This window comes from Nesoenas mayeri (assembly GCF_963082525.1).
Source record: "Nesoenas mayeri genome assembly, chromosome: 7".
NCBI lineage: Eukaryota > Metazoa > Chordata > Aves > Columbiformes > Columbidae > Nesoenas > Nesoenas mayeri.
The window spans coordinates 665,309-692,994 of NC_137551.1; the positions used below are offsets into that span (position 1 = coordinate 665,309).

At 50.6% G+C, this 27,686-nt stretch overlaps 1 protein-coding gene across 1 annotated transcript in view; it reads right to left on the reverse strand.

Moving 5' to 3' along the window:
- Positions 1-25,591, reverse strand: part of CDH23 (cadherin related 23) — a gene marked incomplete at its 5' end in the record, with an annotated part of 192,691 nt that extends 167,100 nt beyond the window's left edge. Inside the window, 2 exons of the mRNA XM_080347704.1 lie at positions 21,794-21,871; positions 25,525-25,591. Of these exons, the coding sequence (XP_080203830.1) occupies positions 21,794-21,871; positions 25,525-25,591 (145 nt within the window). The remainder of the gene's footprint in view (positions 1-21,793; positions 21,872-25,524) is intronic.
- Positions 25,592-27,686: the final 2,095 nt, after the last annotated feature.

Sequence of the window (27,686 nt, forward strand, 5' to 3'; positions counted from 1 at the left end):
ACGACCACGACCACCCTCTCCCCAGCAACTCTGGAGCCTCCCTGGCAACTTATAGCCCAACACGGGAGGAGGTTTTGCACCACAGAAAACACCGCGTTCCTACAGGTTCCATGGAAATAACAGCTGAACTAAGGAAAGCTGAGTGTCCCTCCTTGGGGTCGCAACCCTTTCTCTTTAAAAGATGTGGTTGCCAGTCGTGTCCCATCAATGCAAACCAGCACAGACAGCAAGCAGGACATCCCCCATCTCCCGGGACACCTGAGAATCCTCATGGACACAGCGAGGAGACCTTCCTCCCGGGAGCTTTACTGACTATGCACAGAGAAAGCGTTTTGGGAAAACTCCTCCAAAGCAACGACTCCAAGAGGTTCCTTGGGGTGAACTCCACATTAACAGGGATGCTGAGGTCAGAGCCTCCTGGCTGGACACCAGCGTTAACCGATGGCAGGGACGGCGGGTGTGCTTCCAGAAACAACAGCGTTTTGTACAAATCATGCCCACCGACCAAACAAGTTGCACAAAGAAAGGCAGAGATTGAATCGGCAGCACCATAGTGCCAGGGTCAGACCCGTGCAGGGAACCAAGGGGCAGGGGACTGATTTCCCAAACAGAGCCAGGCAAGTTTGCATTTTGACTGCCAGCTGGCAAGAACAGAGATAACGAGAGACCACTGACCCTGCCAGAGAAACCCAGACACCGTGCAAAGGGCTTCACAGGTCACGAGAAACCATTTCAGTAGGTGACTCGTTGCACTTGCCCTTTTTGACTACCAAGAGGTGTCTTGCCAGCTAGAATCAAGTAACAGCAGGGATGCTAAGTACCCATATTTTCAGAGGCACCTGCCAATTAGTTATAAAGACTAGATATCCAGCTGAGTGCCATGCACTCGCACTGGGAAAGACTAGACAAGGCTTAATTGAGTCAAAACACACCATCAAGACAGAGGAGCTGTTGCCATCCCTCCCAAAAAAGGAGGTCCAAAGCAGGTGGAAGAACGTAAGCTACCCTATGTCCAGAGAGCACCAACCAGCTGGGGCAGTAGCGAGGACTGAAACCAAATCCTTGCTCCAGGGACTACTTTCCGCTTAGTGGATGCAATGAGCTCTGCTAAGCTTCGCTGGGATCATTCAGATGGGAATCACCTCTCCTCAACTTGGAAAAACAGGGGTAAGTTCGCACTGCAATCTCCTACTCGGTGCAGAAAGCAGGAGGGCAGCAGACACTGGAAGATGCAGCTGACCCACCGTCCTCGAGCTCATTGCTTCTCCCTGCCCATACCCAGCTTTCCAAAAGTACTCCAGGGCACACAGAAGAAAAGCAGGACCCCAGAAGTCTAGTTAATGAGGCGGTTTGCTAGGTGGTGCAAATCAATGATTTATGAGTAAGATGACACACACGCAGTACTTTGCATCTTACCCGGGCAAGGTAACATAGCTTTGCGTTAATTAGAAAAGAGAAGCTATTCTGCAATTAATATGAGGTCAGAGATAAAGCTCATTAGCTTGCACTGCCTGCAGACTGGGTGGCAGGACTGTCCTGGCATTGAGCGGGGCTGCCCATGGGGTGTAAGACAAGACACCCTGAGGACAGTAAAACAACAATGCCAGCAACACTAGCGGGGAAGTCATGCGAATATCAGCGCCGAGCATTCCCAACGCCGGTGCGTCAGTGCGACGCCAGCTGTGCTCCAGCAACAAGGATGAGCCCCAGTATAACACGCCACCTCTGAAACCCTGCTGAGAGCCGCCTCCTCCACCAGCAACCCCGGCAAACCGGGGAGCTGATCAATGAGAATGGGAGAAAAGAAAAACCAAAACACAACAGTCAGCACATTTTACTTGAGCAAGTGAAGTTCGAGCGGGATTCATTCACATCGTGTTTGAAATCTCATCTGTGCCTCACAAAAGATGAAGCATCCCCGAGGCTCTCAGTCTCACAGGGAATACAAAACCTTCAGTGCTACAGCTTGCCTATGGCCCAGCTGCTCCGCTCTGCAAAGGGTTCAGGGGAACATATAAATACAGTCGTCTTAATCCCAAATATTGCAGGGTGTTTTGATCCAGCACAAGAGTGCTTTGGTATGTGCGTCAAAGCCCCAAAGCCAGGAAATGGTACCAGAGGTCAGATTTTTGCCTGCAGACTTCAAATGCCTAAGCAGATTGGCCTTGGACTGTCAGCATAACTCTTTGAGGTTTCAAAACATGTGCTTACTGGGTGATGCATTCTGCCTGGTTACAATGAAGATGCAGTGAAATCACTTCTTGAATTTATCTCTCTTGTTGAGAGCTGAGTTAGTACCTCTTGATCTCCAAGATGTGGCTGCAGTAACCGCAAGACTCACAGGAACGGGCCAGAAGTTGGAAGCCCAAGGCAGCCGGTTTTGCAAAGATTACAATTCCTGCTCCTCTCACCCTGGAAAAGCAAATAAAACCCTCAAGAGAGACAACCAGATGTTTGGAAGACTCTCCACAGAGGTGACCAGCAAGAGGAAATACAACACACGCAACTCATCAGCCCCTTCATCCATCAGTCCTGGCCTCGAAGCTGCCTTCCTCCAAGCACAACCCAACTGCTGCCACACCTTGGGTGGAACATTCCCTACCATCCCTCCCTCCCTCTCTCCTTCTCCCTCTCAAAACACCAAAGAGAAGGTGGGAAGAGACCTGGCAGGTGGTGCCTGGGTATCCGAGGCACGAGCTTATCTGCGTCCCCACCACGGCGCTGCAGTAAATTGCTTGTTGATAAATGACGCTATTTAGGAGCAAGTGATGCCGGCATTGCGGTTATTAATGATGCCGACGTGGAGAGACATTTAAGAGCGGCCCCACGTTCTATTGTCCTCTTGCCTGTGAGTAATGGGGCACTTCAGCTACGGAGCCTCCAAACCAGCTGGGGTTGTTTAACAACAGAAACAAAACAAGAGCAAGGGAAATGGATGAAGCGCACCGGACTGATGACTCCAATGTACCGAGTTAAAGCCAAGCATCTTCAGTACAAGTTGGGCAGAGCTCCAGTCTATAGATGGAACTAAATTGAGAGCATCCCGCTTTTCCAAGCACCCAAACTCTTCCACTCATCCCTGCAAGCTCCTCACAGCCGTAACACAACGCGCAGCATCTTCTTCTCCCCATCTACGGTCCTGTGCAGCAAACCTACCCAAATAAAAGGGAGAAGTCACGCCACAAGAGCCTAAACTGGAAGAAGCAGCAGTCCAGCTGTACTTGCAACAGGCGGTACACGCCAGAGCACAGCAATGGTGTTATTTGTTGAAGCCTGGGAGGCTTTCGTGGGGCCATTGCCTCACTTTGCACATCACAGATGTCTAAGGGTGGCCAGGAGGACAATGAGTGAGAAATAAAGAGGCTGTTTATGGCAAGAGGAAACCTTGGAGCAGAGCTCCAGCCGCTGGCAGGAGCGCAAGGCAGAGCGCACAAGCACACAGCTGGAAACTTGGTTCTGAGTTAATACACCCACGAGTGTTTTCCCTTTTCCTAGGAAAGCACACTCTTCTGCAAACAAACAGCTGGAGAGCTCTGTTACAGCTGGACCAGCATCCCTAGTGACCGAATTGTCCAATTAATTTAGCCTTTCTCATTTGTGAGTTGTCTGCAAATAGACTTGGATTTGCAGGGTTTTATTTGTTATTTGAATATATCCAGTAAATAGCTTATTAAAAACATATTTCAGACAAAGGATTTCTTGCTAAATGCTCCTGCAACTGTTGTTCTGAGTGTTGGCAACTGGCTGTTCCCACCATGCAAATGGTCACTGTGGTCAGGTGGGAATGCCTTTCCATCTCGATGAAATGCAATGTACCTCCAGAAAGAGCTTTCCAAGGGTCTGTGGAGGCACCTGCACCAAAACGTATCCTCGCACAGATGTGGAGTGTTCAGCCTGCCTGAGCTCCCTTAAAAACACAAAACAACTTGCACAGGAGTTCTCACAAAGAGAACAAGTTGAATGCTGCACTTCATTGACTTTATGCAAAACCCCAGTGAAAACATCTCCACCTCGCAAGCAGCCACGGGGCTCCTTATTCAGGATCCTACCTGTGCAGTGTGTTTTGTCTCAGAGCTCCCAGGAGCAATTGCTGCGGGAGTTTCAGCACAGCAAGAGAAAGTGAGGTGAGGAAGGAAGCAGCGAAGGGCTGTTTCCAACACTGCTGCAATCCCTCGGGCATGCAACAAGCGCAGACTTCCCCTGGCCCGTGTACCACCAACTGCAGCCTGTACAGTACGTGCCACACGTCTGAAATCACAAATCCTCCTACAAGAGCAGTTTTAGTCTTCCACGACACCATGTTGCTCCGAGGCAGCTGTGTCCCTTGCTGCCACCAAGCTTTGCTCCAGAGGTTGCTGTATTTTGGCTGAGGGGCACTCAGCACCCTGGGTATGTCTTTACTTTTTAATAATAACGCAATTTTTATGTTTAGAAGAAGTGAAATAGGTTTTTCGTGATCTTTGTCACCATGTTAAGTAGCCAGAGAAGCAAAAGCTGCACAAGGAAGTGGCGATGCTTGCAAAACCCTCCTGATGCAGAGCTCAAGCTTGGTGGGGTGAGGCAGATGGACAACAGCAAGCAGAGCCCTGTCCCGGGGGCGTCTGCAGGGCTCGGCTTCACCCACCGCTTACTTCTACAAACCACCATTTCCCTATAGGGTAACTTCCGCTTTAGGGACAAGCAGACCAGCCAGGTGACCCAGTTTTAAGAGATACCAAGTGGAAGACCTCACGTTCTTCGCCTTCGCCCCACTGCGCTGCCATATTCAGCAGCAGAGGTCCCAAGAGCTCCATCCCAGTCACCGAGACAGTGACCCCAGCAGGACCCCCAGCCTAAGACACACATCAGTCCAGGACACTCCCCATGGCCAAGGTGACCTATGGCTCTTTCAGCAAGGTGGGTCGGAGCTGCAAGGGCTGGCTGAGCCTATGCACTCCTCACCTAGTGACCCAACCAGCCCTTTCTCAAAAATAATCCCTTAGTCATATATAAAAACGTTTTAAAATCCCAACAGAAAACAAAACTCCATGCTAAATCCCAGCTGCAGGGTGGTTTGAAGGCAAAAAGAAAGCAATCACAGACTGTTCTAAAAGTGGAAATCTATGAAGAGAAAAGTGATCCAATAAGTCACAGTTTTAGACTTCTTCTTTCAACTGCTCCACATAAAGACTTTCAAAGCGTCTCTTTCCCCTGAATGCTGATTGAGGGAGAAATGAGAATTGGCCACCGAATTCAGCATCTGTTTGCCAACAGCCACTCGCACACATCAGAGACAAGTCCCGGCCACCTCTGCCCCAACAGCCGCATCACACACGCCGAACAGTTTTCCAGCTCCTTCGGCAGCACCAGCCTCTAAACTCACATGCAAAACCAGCCCCTTCACAGCATCTCAGAAACCCCCCGTGCTTCTCAAGAGCTGCTCAATGCTGAGAGTTTTAACAGGGAAAAGCTGTTTGAGAGAGTTGAACCTCTCCTGTGCTATTTTACTGCTTCTTGGATGAGGAAAATCCACCTTGCTCTCTCCATCTGGAACTATGATTTGCAGAGCGTGAGGCCACGACCAGCTATTTGGCTTTACAAGGGTCCCTTAAGTCTCAATGCATCAGACCTAGAAGGATGAGCAATCTTGATACTCTTCTTCATCACTTCTGGTTGTCCTTTACTCTAGCCCTTGTCCTTGGGAGGATGCACCCTGGCCTAGGTAACTCCCCAAATTTCCTCACATTTGGGCTGCGATTATATCTGTCATTATTAAGAGTGCTAATAAGCCTTATTAACCAAGAGTGAATGAAAAAGCAATAAGGGAAGGATTTTCCTAGGACCCAAAGTGTGAGAAATTCATAACTAACTTAATACCTGTACCAATAAGAGATACTCATGCAGAGTCTATTTTAAAACCAGTCTCTTTCTATAATTAAAAAAAAAATAAAGACACTTTTCCTCTTTCAGAATTATTCACGAAGATGGCCACAAAAAACCCAACTGAACTAATGTCACCGGTTGTCACAGAGTTGTGCCCTGGCAGCTGCCTGGATGCTGCTATTATGTGCTGCTATGGAACGGGTAGCAAAGACAAACCAGGTGTGGGTGTGTGAAGGGAAGCGCATGGCTTCCAGCAGCACCTGCTCCCGAGGCCACGGGGCTATTTGGGGGATAACAGAGAGGCCAAATACTGCAGAGGGTGGAGGACAACGTGGGTGATGGGACCCCCCGTGCTGGGCAGCTGTGGGGCTGTGGCTGCTGTGGGATGCCCATGCATGCTCCCGGGTGGGACATTCTCCTGTGTACCTCCACACAAACACGCTCACGGGTTTCCTGCATCCTCCCCCCCGGCAGCGACAGCTTTCCGACGTGTCCCCAACATGACTGATGAGTCGGTACGTTGTTTTTGAGCAACTCACGTGCCTTGCCGGCATGCAGGATGACAGACCTTGGGAACCCGGGCATTAATAATACTGGAGATTTATAGGCAAATCTGTCACGGTTGGGGAAGCTTTTTCCCCAGGAAATACTCTGCCTGAAGGTCGCCTTTCCTGGGCAAGAAGTGCAAAGAAACTTTTGGCTGCAGCCTCCCACCAGGGAGCAGAAGCACACCTGGATTTTAGAGCCCCCCTCAATCCCAAATTCCACATCCTCAATGGACTGGGTAAACACAGACACACAGAACCACAGGGTCCAGCCCAGCACGGCGAGTCTCACCCGCTTGTGTTCAGCTGAGAGGTTTGCAAACAATATCCACTCCCTCCGATCCTTCCTTCTCAAGGGTTGGGAATCCATCGTCACGAGGCGTTTGATGCATGAGGCTGCATCTCCCTATGCACAAGTACCATCAAGAAGTTAATGGTTGCTGCTGTTCGCTTATACTTCACTGTCAACAATACACTATTATTTTTGTAGTGTGACTGGTACTGCAACTCCGGCAGCCAACAGGTGCCGTAGAAATGGGGGTAAACCTGGAAAATACAGCTTCATACAGCATATTAACAAAACCCCACGTATCTGTCATGCGGAGACAGCGCGGTCACACTGCAGCGTCTCTCCAGGATGGGATTTCACCATGAAGATTTCCCAGACGTTCCTCTGGTGCTGGCAACACGCTAGTGAGCCGTGTCTTCTTGCTCAAAGCAGGGTCAGTCCATGGAGCAACCACCCACGTTGGTTATCTACAGCACAGGCTGGTTTATCACTGTTTCTACTGCTGGGCTTGTGGGAGGTTTCAAGGAGGAGAAATAACAAGTCCTGGGGTTGCCACAGCAGAAGAATACGTTACTAAAGAGTGCTCTTCATATTAGAGCCGACCTGCAGGGGTCAGCAAATTTAATTACCAACATGCTAACGAGGAGCTTTCTCTGCCCTTCAGAAGTCTGCATTGCCAACTTCCCCAGCACAGCCTGGATCCCATCAACAACGGGATCTGGTCTGAGCGAAGGAAATGCAGGTCTGCGTGTGCCTCTGGAGCGGCTGCACACGTGCATCAAAGGCTGCAAAGCACGTAGAGGACCTATATGCAGACTTACTTTGTACAAGTAGTTGGCCACGAAGCTCAGGCTCCATCACCAAGAAATGGGTCACGTTCTGCCCTCCCAGCTTCTTGTTCTTCCTCCTTTTTAACTTGTTTTGAACACAGGCATTTGACTGTGGTGCCGAATGAAGACTTCATGAAGAAGGCAAAGGCAGCCACGGGAAAGCCTAAGGGCTGACAATTTGAGTTTTAAGTTATAAAGGTGTTTGGGACTTTCTTACTCACAAGTTGCTCTTATCCTTATTGGAGTCCAAAGCGTTCGGGACAAGAACTGACCCTGTCATAGCTGAGCATGCTGAGGACGTGGGTATGAAATCCATTCACTACATCCATTGCTAACAACAATGCACCAAGGCTAACGACAGACACGTGAGGAGCTACTGAGGAGCAAGTCAAGGAGCCCAGGCATCTGCAGGCGCAGCGAGCCTTTGAGCAGGTAGAGCCCAAACACCTACCACGAGCTACCATGGCCTGGCTGGCAATTTCACAGCCCAACAGCTCGAATCAAATAAACCAAGCGGCCCAAGCCAGGATTAGCTGGGGAGCTGGATACGGACGGGCAGCAAAAACAATTTGCTGGGTGGCCAGAGTAAAGTCCACTGCATGTATGGGCAAGAGCCAGGACCCTACGCAGCTGCCACCCGACCCTCACGGGATGCCCCAAAAAGATGCTCTCAGTGAGGCAGTTGTCAAGACAGGCTCCTCTCTGCACGTGACTTTCCTGCACGGGTTTATCTGAGCCTTCCTAGAACCCCAACCCTTTGCTAGAGGCCTTAGAAACCCCAAACAGAGGGCAGCTGTTGGAAAGCTGCCTCGGGGGACGTGACAACACTTCTTCTGTCCTTAAAGCACAGGGCAGGTCGGGTTGTCAGTGCATGTGTTGGTTGTCCCTTTGCCAGCAGAACAGATCAATACTGACAAGGAAGGCAGGTTTATAGTCAGGGCAACATTAATACAACCCATGAATCACTTATTCAGTCCATTTCGGCCATCCCTGACAATGAGCTAGGAGCAGACCACAAATTCCTCTAGCGTACCCTTACTTAAAACGCCGATCTCTGTGGATAATTCTTAGTCTCCAGCTTGTTTAGAAAGCACAGACTACAAAACCTGAGCTGTTTTAAAAGCATACGGTGGACATTGCAACCTTTCTTCCTCGCCTGAGCCATCAGATCAGGTCTAGAGGACTAACAGGGATAATTCCAAATGAGAAATTCACTCTGTACAAGCACTGCTGGCACACCTGTGGACCACTGTCCTGTGCAGGACGCCAACCTGCACCGCACAGAACCTACCTGGTAGAAAACCCCAATGCCCACAAAGACGCGTGTCCTCTGCCACGCCTGGCCAGCCTGTCACAAAGCCAAAGACCCGCAGCAATGCTCTACCAGAGGAAGAGACTCACTTTAGGGAGTCGGAAGACTGTACGAACGGTGACAGACAAACCGTTTCATCATTTGTGCACAGGGTGCTTTCCAGGCTTGCGTGTGCACCCTGGCATACAGCAGGCACTTGGAGAAAAGCTATGGAAGAGAACAGGCATTCAAAAAATAGGCTTTTGAGATTAATTTCAGAGTTTCAAGAGCAAACACGCTTTATTACAAACTCCCCTTCAGGACAACAGGCATCCTCTTCTTTCCCGAAATTTCCTTTGTGAATCCCCCCAAGGTCTCTTTTGTGCTCCCTGGCTGCCTGGAGCCCAGCTCCAGAGCCCCTGGCGCTGTCCCCAGCTGGGCGATGCTGCTCCATCTCACCTGCGCAGTCGCTCGCCTGCTCATCCTCCCCAGATGGGACCAGACACCACCTGCTGAGCGGTGCCTCTCCCCTTCCTGCCTCCCCCAGCATCCCCCGCGCACGTGCCCGTGTCCCCACAGATGGCAAAGCCACCCAGGTGACAACTGCGCGCTCGGCCAAGAAAGAGCGGAGAGGATGCGGATTTGCAGGCTCTGATCCCAGGTGCCTGACCCCTCCTCTCCCACGTTATGGATGAGGTAAATTAGCTGTGACACTCATTAGCCGCAGCTCCTAATTAGTGAAAATTAATATTGGTTTTGATAGAAGTGTTGGCTGCAGCTCTCCTAGGCAAAGGCATTATTGACCTTGTTATCCCATTTAATAGCAACTTACATCACAGAAACTACTTTTCCTGGAGTCGACAGCCTGCAGCTGCTTCCCAGCCCCTGCAGCTCCCTTCCCGCCACTCAGAGACGGTCCCAGCCCCTGCCAGAGCACCCACAGCCCCACCAGCACCTACACCCACCCCTGGGTGCATCTCAAGCACCCCCCAGCAGCTCTTTCCCATGGTCAGTATTTTGTCCAACAGCTTTTTGAACACCTTTCTCCCTTTCAGCCAGGCAATGCTCAACAATGGAACCTACAACTCATTTTTAGGGCCATAACAACCTTGCCCTGCAACGGTGCTGGTCGTGCTCCCTGTCCATGGATATTGCTCCTTCCAACTTGGAGAGATGCTACCTCATCCTCCCACTGTGTCCCACCCCATCATTGCCCCCATTGGCCTGAGTAACTCAGATCCACTGGAGGGCTGGTTTGCCACCACTTCTGCTCACAGTTCAAAACAATTAATGAATTAGAATAGCTGCAATGCCATGGTAATCACCCTTTAAAAAGGGAAGAAGAAGGAGCAGCATCCCTTGACCCCAGCCCTGCTCTTGGAGCCCCGGAATCTGAAAGCGTTTAACCCATAGAGCGGCAGACACAGCTAAACAAAAGGAAAACATTTGCTACCAAAGTTATGTATAAAAAAAAAAGCCCACAGTGTATTATCCACACATTAATAACAATAAAGATGTCAAACTGCCAGATAAGAAGTTAATCTCATTCAGAGCACAATTAAAGATGCCATTATCCAACCACCTGGGGCCACTTCCACAGTTACAATGCGGTGGGTTTAACAGATAACGGGGATGAGACCACTCCTGGCCAAGTGCCCACCCCTTTGTCACCACCCTCCCCACACCCCCAGCCAAATACCGGCTTATTTCTTCCCCAAAAGGGGCTGCATGCAGATCTATACAAGTAAAGCTTTTTTGGGAGGGGTATTCCTTCATTTCTGGGACCTCAAGTTGTCCCATCACCTTCCCGGGTGACACCACAGGGCAGCACAAAGGATGCAAACCAGAATCAAAGCCAAAGTTCAACCACCTGTGGTACCACTGGTGCCTGGGTGAGCTGAGCTTACATCCCAGGGAGGGGGGAACATCAAAAGCAGCATCTCCACCAGCTTCCCCCAGTTGATTTTACAGCAGGATTCCCACCAAGAGCAGCACTTTGGGTATGAAATAATGAGCTTTTTGTGAGCAGCGAATGGCCCCTGAGCCTTTTTTCCTGCTGCTGCTGCTTAGGAAGCCAAGGTCAGAAAAGCTGGGCACTCATTGCTGAGCACAAAGACACAACCATCCAGTCCTCACCCTTATGGAAAAGGCACTGCAAGAGGGGAAAGTCCCGGAGAAAGAAACGCTCTCCTGATCATTCCAGGACAGAGTCATTGCTCCAGAATTGGTGAGGACAAGGGAGAGACAGCGACTTACGCTCCGGACCGAACACAGCCTTCAGTCTCCCATTGCACACTGCAAATTGAACCCGTACCAGCTGGCAAGGTAGGAGGGCAAAGCTGCTGCAGAGGGATTTTGCCCACAGATATGACTTGCAAGGAACTACCAAAGACATCTCTGGTCATGTCAGCCCAAGGGATGCGAACTCTATGACACGCAGCAGACACTGCATGCAAGGAAACATCTTCTCATGCAAAACGCTTTGGTTCTTCTCAAACCCAGGGGCCTTTGAACCACTTGATGGAGAAAGTCCAGCGAGAGCATCCAGCCATTAACCGCTATCTGTGCTGCAGGCCAAACCAGCCTTCCCCACCTTGGTGTGACCTGCAAAGCTTCCGCTCCCATGCAACCTCTCCAGATCAGCAACCTCGCAAGACAGACCATGTTTCTATAGCATTTAGCACCGCGCACATGCACCACTATCATCCTTTTCCATTTCCATCTTTGATAAAAAGCCAATATTTCAGATTCACCCATAAAGAACAAGGTTAAAAAAATAGTCAAGGGCTATCCCGAAAGCAAGAATTTATCCTCAGACTCTATTAAGTGCATTCAGGACTCTGCTGCTTGTATCCTATACAAGTCCCTTACAGGGTTTACCTTCTCCACCGCATAACACATGGGACTCTGCATCATGGGCTGGGGTGACACACAAGGTAGGAGTCAGACCCCACTTCCCCATCCCCCAACCCAGCAGAATCCCAAAGCGACACATGGGGAGGTCCCCCAAAAACCAGAGATGCTGCGCTAAGGGCTACAGTAAAGCAAAGGGCGAGACTGGAGACAGAGCTGTGAAATCACGCAACCAGCTAATGACTTGCTCAGGCCAACAACTCCCCAAGCCAACAGTGTGTTTGTGGGTGAAATCAAAAGGCAAATCAGCAACCTGTATTTAAAATGCTCCCCCTCGAGACCTCGCCAGCTTGTTCTGCAATAGGACCACAATACACTGGCTCTTCTTCCCTGAAGAGTGAAACAAGCAGCATGTGAAAAACAAAGCAAAATAAAACCAACTCCAAACTCCGAGTTTGAAACCCGGGGAGGCAGCAGCCCCGCTCTTAGCAGGTGCCTTTTCCCCCCACCATCTGCCAGAAAGCGGCTGCACAGCATCCCAGCGCCCGCGGGGCTCACCCTCCTCCAGCCCTCGCCATCGGGGCTGCATAAACTTGGGGGATCCTGCCAATTATCATGCTTTCTGTGAGAGCATCCTGTTGCAGTGTGATGATACCAGCTCGGGAGTGCTTTTCCTTTGCCCTCTCCAGCACAGAACCTTAATTTATGATTATTTCCCCAGTCGCACCGAAGTACATGGGCAATGGCTTGTGGCTGCTGTGCTTTCTGCACCCCGTCACCCCCAGCCCCGCACACAGCAGCCCCAGGACCAAAACCAACAACAACTTGTGGAAACCGCTGACATTTGCCTTTTTCTCCCCTTTCATTTATGCTGCTGGAAAAGCTGCTTCAGGGACAGTGGAATGATGGTGTTTTCTCTCTTACATCAGGGCTCTTTTGCGCAGAAATATTGTTTTATCCGGTAGGATGTGTTTAATTTGATGTGGCTGTCATATGGGAAAAGGTGTGTCTCAAGATTCAAGGCTTTCTTCCTTATTTTATGGTCTTCTACCATATTTATTTCTTGCCCTCTATTTCCCAAAGTCATTAGTAACAACCATTAATCTCTGCTGGTGAGAAAGCTTCTTGCTTCTCTCCATACCCAGAATTGTTGGTGTCCTTTGAGCTTCCTACCTTTTAAAGCCTTTTTCTCCTCCTAGTTTCAAATTAACTGCTTCCAACTGAATGGCGGGGAAAGAAACGAAGCCCCATCATTGTTTGTGATAAGGTATTACATTCCATAATGTGATCTCTTGCCTCAAACCTAATTGATTAGGAAGGAAAAGAACATTCCTGCGTATTCAGGTACTGAATGGCCCTCCTAATTGTGCGCAGCCTATGCGATACAATACCAGCCCTCAGCAGCACGGGCGTTCGACAAACTCATGCAGATGAATGGAATAAAATTGAGTTACTAACCATTAAATGTCAAGTGTTTGAAATCTTTCCCACTCGTGTAAAGAGCAATACTAATAAATCTTACAGAGAAGGAGCGCATTCACTCTCCTGCCCACCACTGCACGCTGAACAGATGTTTGCATTGAGTTGGCCAGCAACGCTGTCTCCAGCCTTTTTGTTTTCCCTTGAGTGGTTACAGTTAATTCAAAAGCCATCAATGTATGGGGACAGTCTGACAGGAGGAACCAATTTATTAACTCGCCCTGCCAATCAGGCACATTAAGCCATTCAAAGGCAGAAAGGTGCATTAGAACAGTTTAAAAGGCAGGAGATGGGGAGGGGATAGATTCACATGACAACATTGAGGTGACCCACCCTGCGTGTCCCGTGGTCACCAAAGTTGTAGAAAGGGTGATAAAACAAGCTTCCCAATGGGGCACCCCTATAGTCGGTACAGTGTAACACCTCCCAGCTCCCAAACAGGATGCCCAGCAAGATAATGGCACTTTTCTGCATAGATACCTCCCAACAGCAAGACTTTTATTCCATAATCTCTACACCATGGCATGTATATACATTTCCAGATGGGTTTCTCCTTCCCCTGCTCATTTCCATACAGTAAGGCAGTGGTTTTCCAGAATGAGAACCAGCTAAGTACATTTCTGTGGTTAATCGCTCAGATCATTTTGACGTGGGTTAAAAGCAGCTGGACCTTTATTTCTGTTGCTGGTTTTGTGTTTTGGTGGCCTTGTTTGGTTTGGTTGGTTGTTGTTTGTTGTAGGATTTTTATGACAACTTTAATAACAGGGAAACAACAAGCACAAGCTGCTGCTGGTGGGGAATAGTTTGAATGTTTCGTTTTTTAAAGGTAAGTAGTATATCCACGGCGACCAATCGCGAAGTTTAATTGAAAAAATGTATTAAAAAAAATACCCATTTAAAGTTAGAAGTCTGAAAACTGTGTAAAAAGAGTCATTGGGATGTGTTTTTGATCAACTCCAAACTGCAGCTGGTCACCAGCCCATCTCAAAACCATCTATTCCCAGCACCCTTCGCTTGATGCAGCTCCCAAAACAAAGCACGCCAAGGTGCGAGCGCACAACCTGCAATGATCCTTCGCTTCCCTCCCGCATGGCACCAGCTTTGCCCAGGTGTTGGGTAAGGCAATCTATTCCCCCCTACACTTCTTTTTTAAGCTCATATCACCCAAATATATCAAGTATCACTCTTTGCAACCATAGTATTTTTTCCTAAGGGGTCCCATTGATAGACTCAAAGCAAAAACACAGCTCACCTTCCCTAGCAAAAATAAGAATGATGAGCATATGCATATGCAAGTATTTCCTTACAATACAGGGAAATACCCTTGGCCCGTAATACGTTCCCTTAGAATATTAATATCTCCACAATGATATATATATATAGCCTCCTAATCTGAATATATACATGCATATATACTTTTCCCCCTGCCCTGTGTTTTTTGCTTTACTAAGCTCGACTCACTTTGTCATCCCTGCTCTATATTAGGTCTGTCACCAATGTTAATGTCTCCAACCAGCAGGAAAAAAGCCCAGTTTAACCAAGCTGGGACACCACAGCCATCCAAGCCTGGCTCCTCCAAGGTATCAAGGAACCAGGCAAGAAGCCAGCCCATAAATGAAGCTCCTACGGAGAGCACTATACAGAGAATTAAATCATCTAAATCATCTCAGACATCAAAATCACCCCAGAGCTCATTATCACAAACATATCTTTCTCCATTTCTTCGGAAGGGGCTCAGCCCCAGTGAAAGGGCTCACATGTTCAACATGAATGGTGCTGGATCAGACCTTCGAATGGTTTGATAAGGCAGTTACCAAAAGCAAGGTTACCTGACATGTTAATTAATCCATATTGCAAATATACTTTCTTCCTCCTGCTTCTCTTTCCCTTCTTAAACATAAGCATTAATGTTATTGCCTATTAGCAAAGCAGATAGGAAAATTTAAGTGACTGATGAAGTGATTAATTTAATGACACAGGGTTAAGAGTTGGTGGGGGTTGGGAGCTTTTTTCCTTAAGTTTCCTGATGTTGGGAATAACTAATTTTCTAGCCTTAAGTTTCCGTTAACGATGCTGTACTTTCTATAGCTCAACAAGTAACTTTATCAATGGGCCTCCTAACGACAAATGACAGAAGAACAGCTTGTGCTACAGGAGTTGAAATCAACCTCTTAAATACATTCCTCAAATATTGTTGTTCATTAGGGTCGTTACCACACTCAGATCAACAAAGCTGGTCCTTTACAGAACACTCAAGAAGCCTGCAAATTCAATTTTAAGCAGTAAATAGCCTTCAGAGGATAATACTGCTTTCAATTGATACTGAAGATGAAGGTGATGTTCCTATGGCCTCCCTTTCTAAAGGAGAATATTCACACCCAATGCGCAGAGTGAAGCAGGTTTCCTATTCAAAAATCTCTCAATCTCTCTCACAGTCAGAAACGAGCATATTCCTCTGGCATTATCCTTTGTAAAGGGCTAAATCAGTTCTACCAGCTGCACACACATCCGCACCGCACTGGGCCAATGGACACGTACATGTGTGTGTAGTATCAGCCCAAAGGGGCACGCAGATTCCTATGGTCTGTGGCTAAGAACACGCAAACCTTAAGGTTTACCTGTGTTTGCCAATTCACCTTCTGCCTGCCAGATAACCAACCAAAAAAACCCAAAAAACCTTGCCACATTTTTACCATAATGAAACCCTTGTCCCTCCGTCAATGGTAACAGAGTAGGACACTTGCTGTGTGGTCCCCAAAGTCTGTAACCAGCCAGTGCATCATGCGCTGGCCCACTTGTTTTGCTATATATTCACCCTTCCCGCTGAGAATTATTTGCAAAGAGTAGCACAGCTTCCCCACCAGCTGGAGCTGATCCAAGGCAACACCATGGCATAGTAACAACCTGGCCCTGCACCATCTTGACTCCTACAACTTAAATGTCCGCCTGATCTTGCAGCTCTTGCCACCAGCTATGCCTAAATGGCGGTCTAACTGACAACCAGCTTTACACAAGAGAAGAAAAACCCTTGAAGGAATAGATGCTTGCTACACCCTAAGCATATAGCATTGGTGTAAGGCACTTCCCTGCAGCACCAGCGTGCAGAGAGCACGGCTGCTGTTCTAACACACATTTCTTACGAACAAGCAGGTTTTCCCAAGCTCTGCACCCACTCAAGCATCTTCCAGCTTGCCACGTTTCGTCACAAGCCAGCCTACCTTGTATCTTTCACCAAGACTTTTGCCCTGGCTTGGGCTCCCAAGCCTTGTGCTGCCTTGCTCCTTTCAAGGAGATAACCCCAAGCTTTAAAGTCATCTTCTGAGCCACTCCTCCTAGGTACCCAACTAGCAAATCGTTAACAGGATGTCTACAATGCTTTCTGGTCCTGCCACTGCGACTTTCAGCCCTGTGATGCACAGAGATTAATTTTCTCTTTATTTAATGTTGAGCAAGAGGGACCCAAGAGCAGCTGTGCTGGGGCAGCCCCCATCTCCAGCATAGCCCTGTGCCCCTGCAAGCGAGAAGGAAAGCCAGAAGACAAAGAGAAAAAGGTCCTGTGCTCAGACTCCCACAGTCCCCATCCTAAGCTGTCCCCAAACAGATGGCCCACAAGCCTCACACACAGATATCTGGCCCAGACAGCTCTGAAACAATTTAATCAGTCCAGAAGTACGCGGAGAGCAGAGCCAGCGTTTTTCCCCGTCTCCTTCCAGTGATGCATTAGGCAAGTGGCATCACAGAGAAATCCGGCCACCACACATGCCGTCAGCTGGAGGATCAAAGGAGCAGGCAGGGTTTAGCCCAGGCAGCCCGCGCTCCAGCGCACTCAGATAAACCGTATCTTCAGCAGCAGCTTGGTCAGCCAGGCATCCCCGAGGACCTTACCCGGGTGCCAAGGCATCTGGCTGCTCAGGACCAGAGCGCTGCAGCGAAAGGCTGTGGCAGGAGAGCTGATTGCCTTGGAAACTACAGAGGCAGCAGAGGGAGGATGGCAGCCTGCCCTGCCTGGGGAAGAAAAGCCCTCTGGCCTGGCACTTGCCTAGGCTGGAGAATCAAGACATCCACAGATAGAGGGACACGATGCCTCAGATACACACGCGGAGTTGCCAGCCAGCACCCTGCCACTGCCTGCTAAAGACAAAGCTCCTCTTGCGAAATAACTATCCCAGAAAGCCCTGAAAAGCAAGAGGTGACACACATCAACCTCATCACCATCAGCTAATGAGGTACACCTGCACTGCAGCAGTGCCCCGCTACCCCAGCACCTCTCAGGCTGTAGCAACTTGGGGTGCACAGTCAGAGCCCCAGCTCTGTGGGAGAAGTCCATTATGGCCCATTTTGGTGAAGAAGGTCTCAAAGAGCAAGGCTCAGCTCAATGTGGGCTGCTCTAGAAGGGCTCCAGCTTGCCCTGGAAAAGCTCGGTCCAAATTCCCCACGGCAGAAAGTCAAACCACACCATCAGAAATTTCTCAGCAAAGTTCTCCTACTCAGCACCAAGAGCCAGAATAAGATCCTCAAACATCCAACAGCACAGCCAGGAGACAGCCAAGTGCCAAGGACTGCTTCCACGTGCACTTTCCCCGGGTAGAACACATGGCTGGCTCAACACCACCAAGAGATTGGGTGTCTCCAGCAATCACCCTCTCTTCTACTGTATTAAACTGAAATTCCTGCAGCAGCATTTGGAAGTCACTATCTGCAAGTGCCCAAATGAGCAGGGTTGTTTCATAAGCTGGCAAAGGCATAACCCACCCTATTCCCAAAGCACAAGCTATTTACGGTGCGCTTACCAGCTCAGCAAAAGTCACACATAGCAAAAAGGGGGCCAGAAGCATGTAAAATTCCCCATCAATCATCCATCTTGCTTTCTGAGCATGGCAAACCCAGGGGATGGAGAGCACAGCCCGTGCCTCCTGGGGGAGGTGTGCGGCTGAAGGGAGGGAACACGGGAGCGCTGAGCACACGGCACAGCCCCGTGTCCTGCACACACGCTCTTGCGCTTTCAGCCCGCACCTGCCTTCTGTGATGTCCCTCCCTGCAGATGCCACGCTCAGCATCCCCCGGCCACCAGTCCCTCCCCGCCGCGGTGGCACCGAGCTGCTGAGTCAGGGAGCACGCAAGACCTCTGCCCAAAAACCCGGCACCCAGCCAGGCTCCCCGTGCTGAGCCAGCGCCGCTCGGGCTGTCGCTCCGCAGACTTGCTGAACTAGAGGTTCTCCTTGGCCCCATGCTGTCACAGGCTAAGAAGTGGGAGGAGATGCTGAGGCAGCCAACTCTGGGGGACCTGGGGCTGAGCACCAGCTCCTGGAGGCATCCCGGTGATGCTCGCGGGGGAAAGCATCCCGGTGATGCTCGCGGGGGAAAGCATCCCGGTGATGCTCGCGGGGGAAAGCATCCCGGTGATGCTCGCGGGGGAAAGCATCCCGGTGATGCTCGCGGGGGAAAGCATCCCGGTGATGCTCGCGGGGGAAAGCATCCCGGTGATGCTCGCGGGGGAAAGCATCCCGGTGATGCTCGCGGGGGAAAGCATCCCGGTGATGCTCGCGGGGGAAAGCATCCCGGTGAGCTGGAGGAGAGAGAACCAAGAGCCCCAGCTGCACGCTCTCCTGAGCAGCAATAACTCAGGGAATGAACTAGCAGGCAGCCTTGGCAGGAGCCCCAGGGGAGACCAGCCTCCCCACCTGCCAGCCACACCAGCCACCTTCCCCAGCTCCACCAGCATCTACTCACGCTCGCATTGCCCAGCGGGCGCTCCAGCCTTGCAGCTAAATCCTGGTGCATTTCCCCTCTGCCATGCACCACTTAGCATCAGCAGGCTTCACAGAAGAAGTCAGTCCTCCAAATTTAGTCACGTCTCCTAGTTTTGAGCTGGGCATGCAAGACCAAGCTCCGGTGGGCAGGAGGGACATGTTGTCCCCAGCACCCCCAGGCAACTATGGCCCGAAAGCAAAGCCAAGTGCATGGTATCAGCTCACACTAACAATTAAAGCATTTCCCACTCTTTTAAAAAAGACAGCACTATTCCAGTGATGCTACGATGTTATCTCTATAATGAAGGGGAAGCGGAATTGCACTTGTCTGAATGGTGTCTTTTGTCATGCGTTTTGCAAGGCGCTGAGGCATGAAAGCTTTCAGAGAAACTCAGTGAATCCAGGCTAGGTGGTTATAAGGCTAGTTATGGACTCAACATGATGGATCAGCTTCATTTTCCCATTCCTATCCTGCATAAAGCAAATCCATTTGCTGGGCAATTAGACTCCAGTCATCACATTACGCTAAGGTGTTCCTTGTGCAATAGCAGGGACCTCAACCAAGAGAAACATGGGGCACTGCCTGCCCATCTCCACCTCCCGATAAACCCCGGGCTGCAGGTAACCCCACCTGTAGCAATGCCACCTCCCTGGCACACTGGTGAGCAGCACACCTTGCTGGAGACCTCCAGCAACCCACCCGGCATCAATATCCGCACTGCTCTCCATTACCCTCTGAAAGGTTTGGGATTAACTGAAATGGCCCTTGGAATTATTTTGCTTAAGGCAGCGAGCAGCGCAATAAAGACAGACGGTCCCTCTCCCGCAAACTCTTCTAAGGGTTGTTAACCAGCGAGTGCTCCTGCTTTTGGAGTAGAACACATAGTGATGTGGTTACTGGCAGCTGATATAGGCACTCCCAGTGTCCCATCTCACCCGTGTCCCCGTGGCATGAACACCATTATCCCTCCTCCTCCTCCTCTCCAAGCATCTCCCCCTCTCCTGCAATTTCTTCCCCGGCCCCCCAATCGCATTCACCTTCCTCGAGCTCACGTCTGCGATCCCCTCCGTGTGTGGGCACGTGTTCCCATGACTTCTGGGTGAAATAACTGACTAGAGGGTCAGTCCACCTGAAAATTGCTCTCCTCGGACCTAAATGAAACAGATGGGCATTGATGATGTTTGGGGAGAATTTAATCAGCCTGGACCGGCGGCGGCGCCAGCAGCTCCCTCGGCCCAATCTCGCCTAATGAATTCCAAGCTCTCTGTCTTAATAGCTCCTGACAAGACTAATTTACTCTTGTAAGTGATTAGAGGGGGAATGATCTCTTAATTGTTGCTGAAGGTTCCTTTCGGCATGAGCGGGGCTGGATCACAGCAGGTGATGCTGCAGGGAGGGGAGAAGGCTCAACACCACGGTGATGGGCGCCTCTCAAACACCTCAAACCAGGAGCCCCCGCATCACATACAGTTCTGCTATTCACACTCCAATCAGGATATAAGAAAGGTGTTTCTAGATAATGCCTTTTTCTCCCAGTTAATAAACCTAACTCAGAAAACACCTACCAACAGCAGAAAACACAGCAACGCTGTTTGGCAATGCTTTCAAGGCTGACATTTCCCTCCAGTACATCTGGAAACAAAATCCCAAGGTGCCAATATTCTTAAGAGTGAATTTCATTTCTGAACAGCGTAATACAAACTTTAAAAAAAACCAAAATTCAACCCCCAAAGTAATTCCAAGAACAATTTTACTCGCACAATATCTCACTGAAAAGCAGACTGTCAGAAATTTTCCCCCATTTTCTCCCAAAATAGAAGTTCAGTTCAATTCCCACAAGGTATTTCAAGCTCAAGTGCTTTGAGAACCATGTGCCCGGTGAGGAAGCATTTCATTAAGCTGCTCCCAACCCGCTCTCGCTCCTGCCCTTGCAGGGCTGCTTCTGTCCCTGGGACACATGCAGCACTACGTGTTTGCAGGGACACAGGCAATCGAGGGGCAGGGAGCACACAGACAGCAAAGCGTGACATGATCTGTAAGGGATGGGCTCACTGAAGACCACAATGGAAAATGACACGGGTACAAGTCACCAGGGGAAAAAGAATTAGAAACGAGTTACAACCAAGTCGGATCTTTTCTTTCCTTACACCATTTGCAGTTCGCCTTCTGCAGGGCTGTGAATAAAGGCACCTGAGCAGCGGTTTTCAGCATTGTTTTCCATTGTAAATCAGTCTGAGCATCACCGCAAGACAAGGCTCCCCAGGCTGACCGCAAAGGCTCCAACAAGCCTTGTCCTGAGGATCCATCCTCGCACAGACCTTGGCAACCACCCAGAAGTTTCCAGACCACCTGTGCAAAACCCTCCAAGGCTCCAGGTCCTGCCTCCTTGCTCAGGTACCACCCCAGACCCCACAACCAGGACACCGTGGGCTGCAAGAGATGCAACCGAGGGGACTCCCAAGGAGAACCCCAGCAGAGGAGATCCCTGCAGAGTCCTCCAGCCCTTGACAGCTCCGGTGATGACTGAGGTGCAGCGAGAACCCTTTCTGAAGGAGGGTGCTGCTGGGGCTGCATGGTTGGAGGCAGCAGCAGAGGCAAGAAGGGGCCTCTGTAGCCTCCATCCCAGCCACCCTGCGCTCCCGATCGATTCCTGACGCATTAGAAGCCAGTCACGATCCCTGATTGAAGAGCACAAGTTTAATGGACTGAGAGCCTGGAAAGAGGCCGAGAATGACCGGGTCGATTTCTGCATTTACTAAAAAATGATCCCCAGCTAAATAAAGAAGGAAAAATAAACTACACCTGCCAATCAAAACCAAAAGCATTTCTTTAATCCTTTCCCATGGGGGGTCAGCAGCAGCAGAGCCCCTGCCCACGGCAACGCCCCACTTACCCACAGGAGTGTCCTCGTTGATCAGCAGGTAGGTGTCAAAGAAGTAGTTTATGAAGTACGGCAGCCGATTGCCCCAACCTGGGAAGAGGACAAAAGCAAGGTGTCACGTCCCTGGCGTGTCACACGAGGGCCAGTGCAGCTCAGAGCATAGAAAGATGCACACATGCTGTCTGGCATGGTGATGGAGAGAGGTACGCCCGAAATACGGGTTAACAGAAAGCACCATGCAGCCCCTGTAGAAACTGATCAAGAAACCACTTCCCCCTGCTGACCTTTATGGCTTTTTAGTATTTTCTTTGTCTGGGCAGAGGCAAAGGGGGAAGCCAACAGGGACCAGGAACATCAATTATTGTTTTAGTGCATGATTAATACCTCCACTCTGTTCCCACGGTTGAGAGCCTTTCACCTTGTCAGCCAGCCCAGCAAAACCCCATGTGTCTCCCTTCTCCCATCACCCAATTGCCTTTCCCTCTAATTACCTCCTTTCACCTTTAATAACCAGCCTCACGTCTCTTTTTGCAGAGGGGGAAGCTCGCAAACCTGTCCCCAGACCGCAGCCTGGGTAGGTGACAGAGTACAGAGCATGTAGAACAACAACAGCCGCAGCCTGAACCAGCGAAAAAGTCAACCAGGAAAGATTCAGCATTCGAGGGATGCAGGAAAAGAGGCAGCAGGAGACAAACAGTGATTCCATGAGGAGGTTTGGTGTTGACCGGCCTGCGTCCGAGGGATGGGTTTTCCTCAATACGCCACCAGCAGCCTGCACGAAACATAGTTCAGCTGCCAGGCATCAAGAAGAGAAGTAAGCAGGGGTTTGAACTGGTCTGGCCAGTTCGCAGCTGTTGATGGGCAGTCCTAGGAGGGCAGCAGGGAGGCCTGGGGTCCCCTGGCAAGGATGTGCTGACAGCCATAGGGCAGCGCTTCCACACTGTGACTGCTCATCACCGCCTTTGGTGCCGGCCAAGCCAAAACCCGGGATGGCGCAGGGAAAACCTGACAGCAAAGCACGAGCACAACACCCTCTTGCAACCCCCCAGCCCCCATGGCAATGCAGATCCAGCCAGGCTCCCTTCAACACAGCATTGTCTCCAGCGGTACCCACCCCTGGTGCGATAGCAAAGACATCGCTTCGGGCAAAGGGGTGTCCAGGTCTCCCTCCTAAGCATGCCTGTACTTAGCCACCACCTTCACGCCCTGCGCTTCAGCAGAAAGAACCATCAGATTACATCTCAGCATCCTCTTCACCTGCCCAAGCTCCCAAGGGTGGGAGATGTCCCCAAAACCTGTGGGGCACAGTTCCCAGTTGTGCTCGTGCACAAATCTGCTCAGCACCCATGAGAAACCCACTCGAGGAGGGGATGGGAGAGCAGCCCGGGCTCCTCTGGGGCTCCCTCCACAACAAGACAGGGCTTTTCAGCACTGCCTTCTTTCCAAAGCACCAGGTTTATTAAACACCTCGAGAAGCGGGCGAGCACTGGAGGCAGTGCTCTGGCAAATGCACATTCAAATCTCAGCCTTTGGAGTTAAGGACCTGGAAAGAAAATGAGAAGAACCCTGACAAAACAGGTTATTTAGAGATAATGGCATCTCCGGAGGCTTCAAAGCACAGTCATACGTGGCTGCTGCGTGATGGTCAGCAGGTTTTGAAGGGGGAGATGAGGCTAAAACACACCAAGCAGCCCTTAACAGAAGAGGCTCACTTCTAAAAACCCCTCTATTTCAAAATAAATTTCTTAATATCACAAGCATACTAAAATAAGTTGCATCTTCCAAATCCAGCTGCTGGGAGGTATTCAGAGCCACCGTTCGTGAGCACACGGAATCCATGCGTTAAAGGGAGGAGGCACCTGCGTGTTTGGGAAAGCTGAAGGAAGGTCTGCATGCAGGACTCCACTTTGGGCTGCAAATTCCAGGACGAGGAGCAATGCTCTAGACCCAGTTAGACTGCAAAGCACAAGCCTCCCGCAGGTAAGTCCTGCTGCCTAGTCTAGGATGTCCACAAGTTCTCCTTTCCCACTTCACCCCATCTGTGGCTTCGTCTAATGGATTTTCCTTCTGCCACACACACCTGGCCGTACCTTGGGATATAGCATCACTGTATCCCTCAGCACGGCTCTTGCAAAGACCCCCCCAGCAAGGTGCACAGCAGAAAACCATCCCTTGTAGCTCTTTCTTCCTCCTTCATGTGCTACCAACAGGCTCCAAGAGATCACGATCAACGTTTTGATGCACTGGGAGGTTTTCTTCCCTGTGTGTGTGTCTTCCATGCCTGCTCCACGTTATTCCTATAAAACCTGCTGCTACTTTGCCCCTCGGAGTCAGTATTCACATCCTTGAACACTGCTGACAGTAATCACAGACCTGGTCCAGTTCGCATCCCCCAGTCCCTCCCAGCCTGGAGAGGACTAAGGTGCCGGGAGAGATGAAGGAGCAGAAAACGCACCATCCCATCTCTGCTGGGATGTGACAAGCGATCCCTCCAAGGAAGAAAGCTTCAGGAGGCTCAGACTGGGGCAAAGGACTCTCTGGGTTGCAGCCCAGAGGAGCCACAAGGCAGCTAACTAGCGAGGCTATACCTGGTCCCATACAGCACCAGACGGAGATTGACTGCTCGTCAGTCACCGCTAACGTCATCCACCGGCTGCTCAGCCAGGCTGCCAATCCGGACAAGCCACCGCGAGGCTTCAGTGGGGAGTGGGGGGAAATAAAGCCTTTATTCCAAAGGGCACAGCGCTATCGAATGGACACAGGCTCACTATGGTTTAATCGGCAAGCTCCACACAGGCACACACCCACCGGTCTCCTTCCCCCCTCACCAACACCCAGGGGGAGCTTTAGCCCATTCATGCAACAATCCCAATTTTCATGGGGCTTTGCTGCACGGTCACAGCTCTTATGCACCCTGTGATACACCAAAGCCCAGCCCAACAGGCACATTTGCTACACCAGAAAGCTGTTGTCCAACGTGCCCCCATCCAGCAGCCGGGCTGGACCCCGCATCCCTGGGAAGCCCACGAGCATCGTGCTGGCGGGGCAGAGATGCGGGTGGGAGGAAAGCTGGCCACGGGGGTCCTGCCTGCCCACACCTTGCCCTCCAGCTGCCGTTAGCAAAGAGCTTTAGCAGCTCAGGGAGGAGTTCTTTCCCACACTGCATATATTAAAGCACAGTCCAGGTAATAATTTTGCTGCTGAAAGCACAGGGAGAGCACCGCTGGTAATAACTCGGCTGTTGAACAGCTAACAAGCTTCTGGTTTGCATCTCTGTGCTTTAACCACTCCCTCTAGTTTCCTTTAAGGTTTTATCTGCATAAAGTGACCTAATGTCATATCCATCATCAGGTCCACCACCAGATTTGACTTTGTGGACGCACATCTGGCAGTTGCCAAGGTCTGCCCACCGAGAACCACCAGGAGAATCTACTACCGCATCCTCCTCCTCCTCGCCTCCAACCAGGCCCACCCGCTCTCTCCCAACACAGCCCAGGTGATGCCACGTGTGCCCTTTTACTACCTGCAAGAAAGGTGGCCACATGGGAGCACAACATGTGCTAGAGATGGGTCTGCTTACCCATACCAGCCACACCTCCCCACCACCAGTGATGCTTCTCTGCCCTTAGATACTCACCAAGAGACCCTAACACTGCAAATATTACCCTTGTACCCCACAAACATGAGACCCAAGGAAGGGAGAGAGAAGAGTCCGGCCCTGGGCAGACAGCACGGTGACTCACCTGGAGAGACCAGCTCCAGAAGCAAGAGGGGAAGCAGGAAGGTGCTGGCAGCAGCGTGACGCTTCATGGCTCCTGTCAAAGAAGAACGGCAGCGTTAAGTCCAGCGCTTCATGGACATTGTCTCCCCAAACAAAGCAGGCTCAGGGATGCAGCCCTACCCGAGCTTGCACCCTTGTACCCCAACACTGTGGGCACAGTTGCAGGACACCCAGAAGATCGACATTTTGTTAACACTTGCCTTTTATACATGGCACTTCACCCAAGAGTGCCACCACCACATTCTTGCGTTGCGCAGCCCCAGCCATCCCATTGGTGAGCAGCAAATTGAAACCAGGATTAACCCGGCATAGGCAATACATTTAGTTTCACTTTCCAAAGCGTATTTGCTCATCTCATGTGAGGGGATGAGCCCTGGTGACCTCTGCAGTCAGATCCAGAGCAGCAGCAGCCCCAGCCGAGATGAGATGCTCAAGCTCTGAGCGGGATGTTGAGGGCAACCAAGAACAACAAAGCGCCAAGACATCAGCGCCAGGATTTAAGATACTTTGGCAGAGCTGCATGAGAAGCTTGACCCAGAATCATTCAAGAGGCATCAGGATTTCAGAGGACAAAGCAGAGCCCTTCACACCCCCCCAGCCAGGCAGGGGGCTATAAAGCAGGCACAGGGAGAGCACTGGGAGCAGACAGGCTTGCAAACGTGCCTGCATCCCTCTCTGCCTCTCGAGCTTCCCCAGATTCGCATTCGGTACAGCACGTGACTCCTCACAACAGAATAAAACAGTAACAGGCAGCTGCTCAGCACAGCCGCATCCCCGCACGGTTTCCAGACCATTAAATACCAAGCTCCTTCCCAACCCACTAAACCTCAAAGTCCTGCTTTGCAAGGAAATTCATACACGTGATGTGGCAAACGCTTCACCCTGGAGGCAAGTATAACTCATATATGTTACACGCAGCATATAGGCACAACAAAATCCACCAGGCAAGCTCACACAGAGGCAAAGATGCCCCTTGGAAGCAGGCAGGACATCCCGATGAGCCTTTTCCAAAGCTCTCCATATTCCTGCCAGGTGCTGCAAGAGGTGTGGGCTGGGGGAATGCTCTCCCACCAGCTCAGCACATTGACAGAGCCAGGGACACGAGAGGCAGAGAGTGTACATGACATCCAGCCCTTTGGGCAGTGAACACCAATATGAACCCGTAGGTAAATGCATAAGCAGCTCCCACTGGAGACCAAGCACCGACCTGCGCCACGAGGGCTGAAACGAGGGGTAAATCACACCTTACACTTACCAGTCTAAGCAGGGACTTTTTACTTGTCACATACACAGCGAGCTTTGGGTCACCCAGGAGCCTCAAAGCAATGTCTACACATATTTTATTTGTACTGATGGATATGTCAGAGAAGACAGTTCATAACAACTCTGTCACCGTGGAAAGGGTCCTAAATTCTAATTGCTTCAGTTTCTGTGACAGAAGAGAGTCTCGAGGAGGAAAAGGTCTGTGCCTGGGCAAGAACAACAGCACTGTGGTCTTTTTTGTGCTGCTTTAGGAAGCGCAGCACAAGCCTGAGAAGACACTGGGGATCAGCGCTGCTTAACTTTTAGGCGTATCATGCCAGTCTCCCCAGAAAACATGCACAAGGAAGAAGAGTTCGAGGCTCCGTGCCCTGACAAGTTTGACTTCTGAGCATCCCGTGCCAGTAGAGCATCCAAACCCCAGGTTTCTAACCAAAACTGACCCCCTCCCCAGGAGCCCGGCATCCTACCACGTCCTTTAAATCTTCACATTTGACCCCAAAAAAAGCAGAATTGACTCTTCTAAGAGAGCAAAACTCCACATTTCTCAATTTCCGCCTGGTTTTGATAGGTTTCGGGGAGGAAAGCAACCTTGGACACAGACAACGTTGCTGTTTTGGGCCCCTCGTCCCCCCAGTGGCATCGAGCCTGGGATGCGGAGCCAAAGTGCATCGTGCTGCTGCCAGAAGGGATGGGATGGAGACGAGGGAGGCAGCCCAGCCCCAGCTCTCCCTCCGCCTTCTCTGTGCCAAACGCCATCGAGGAAAACGCTAACTTCCTGCTAAAATAGCACCGCTACCAGCCCAAGCCAGCGGAAACGGCATTTTCCAGCTTCACAGACCATGTTTAAAAAGCAACAGGGCA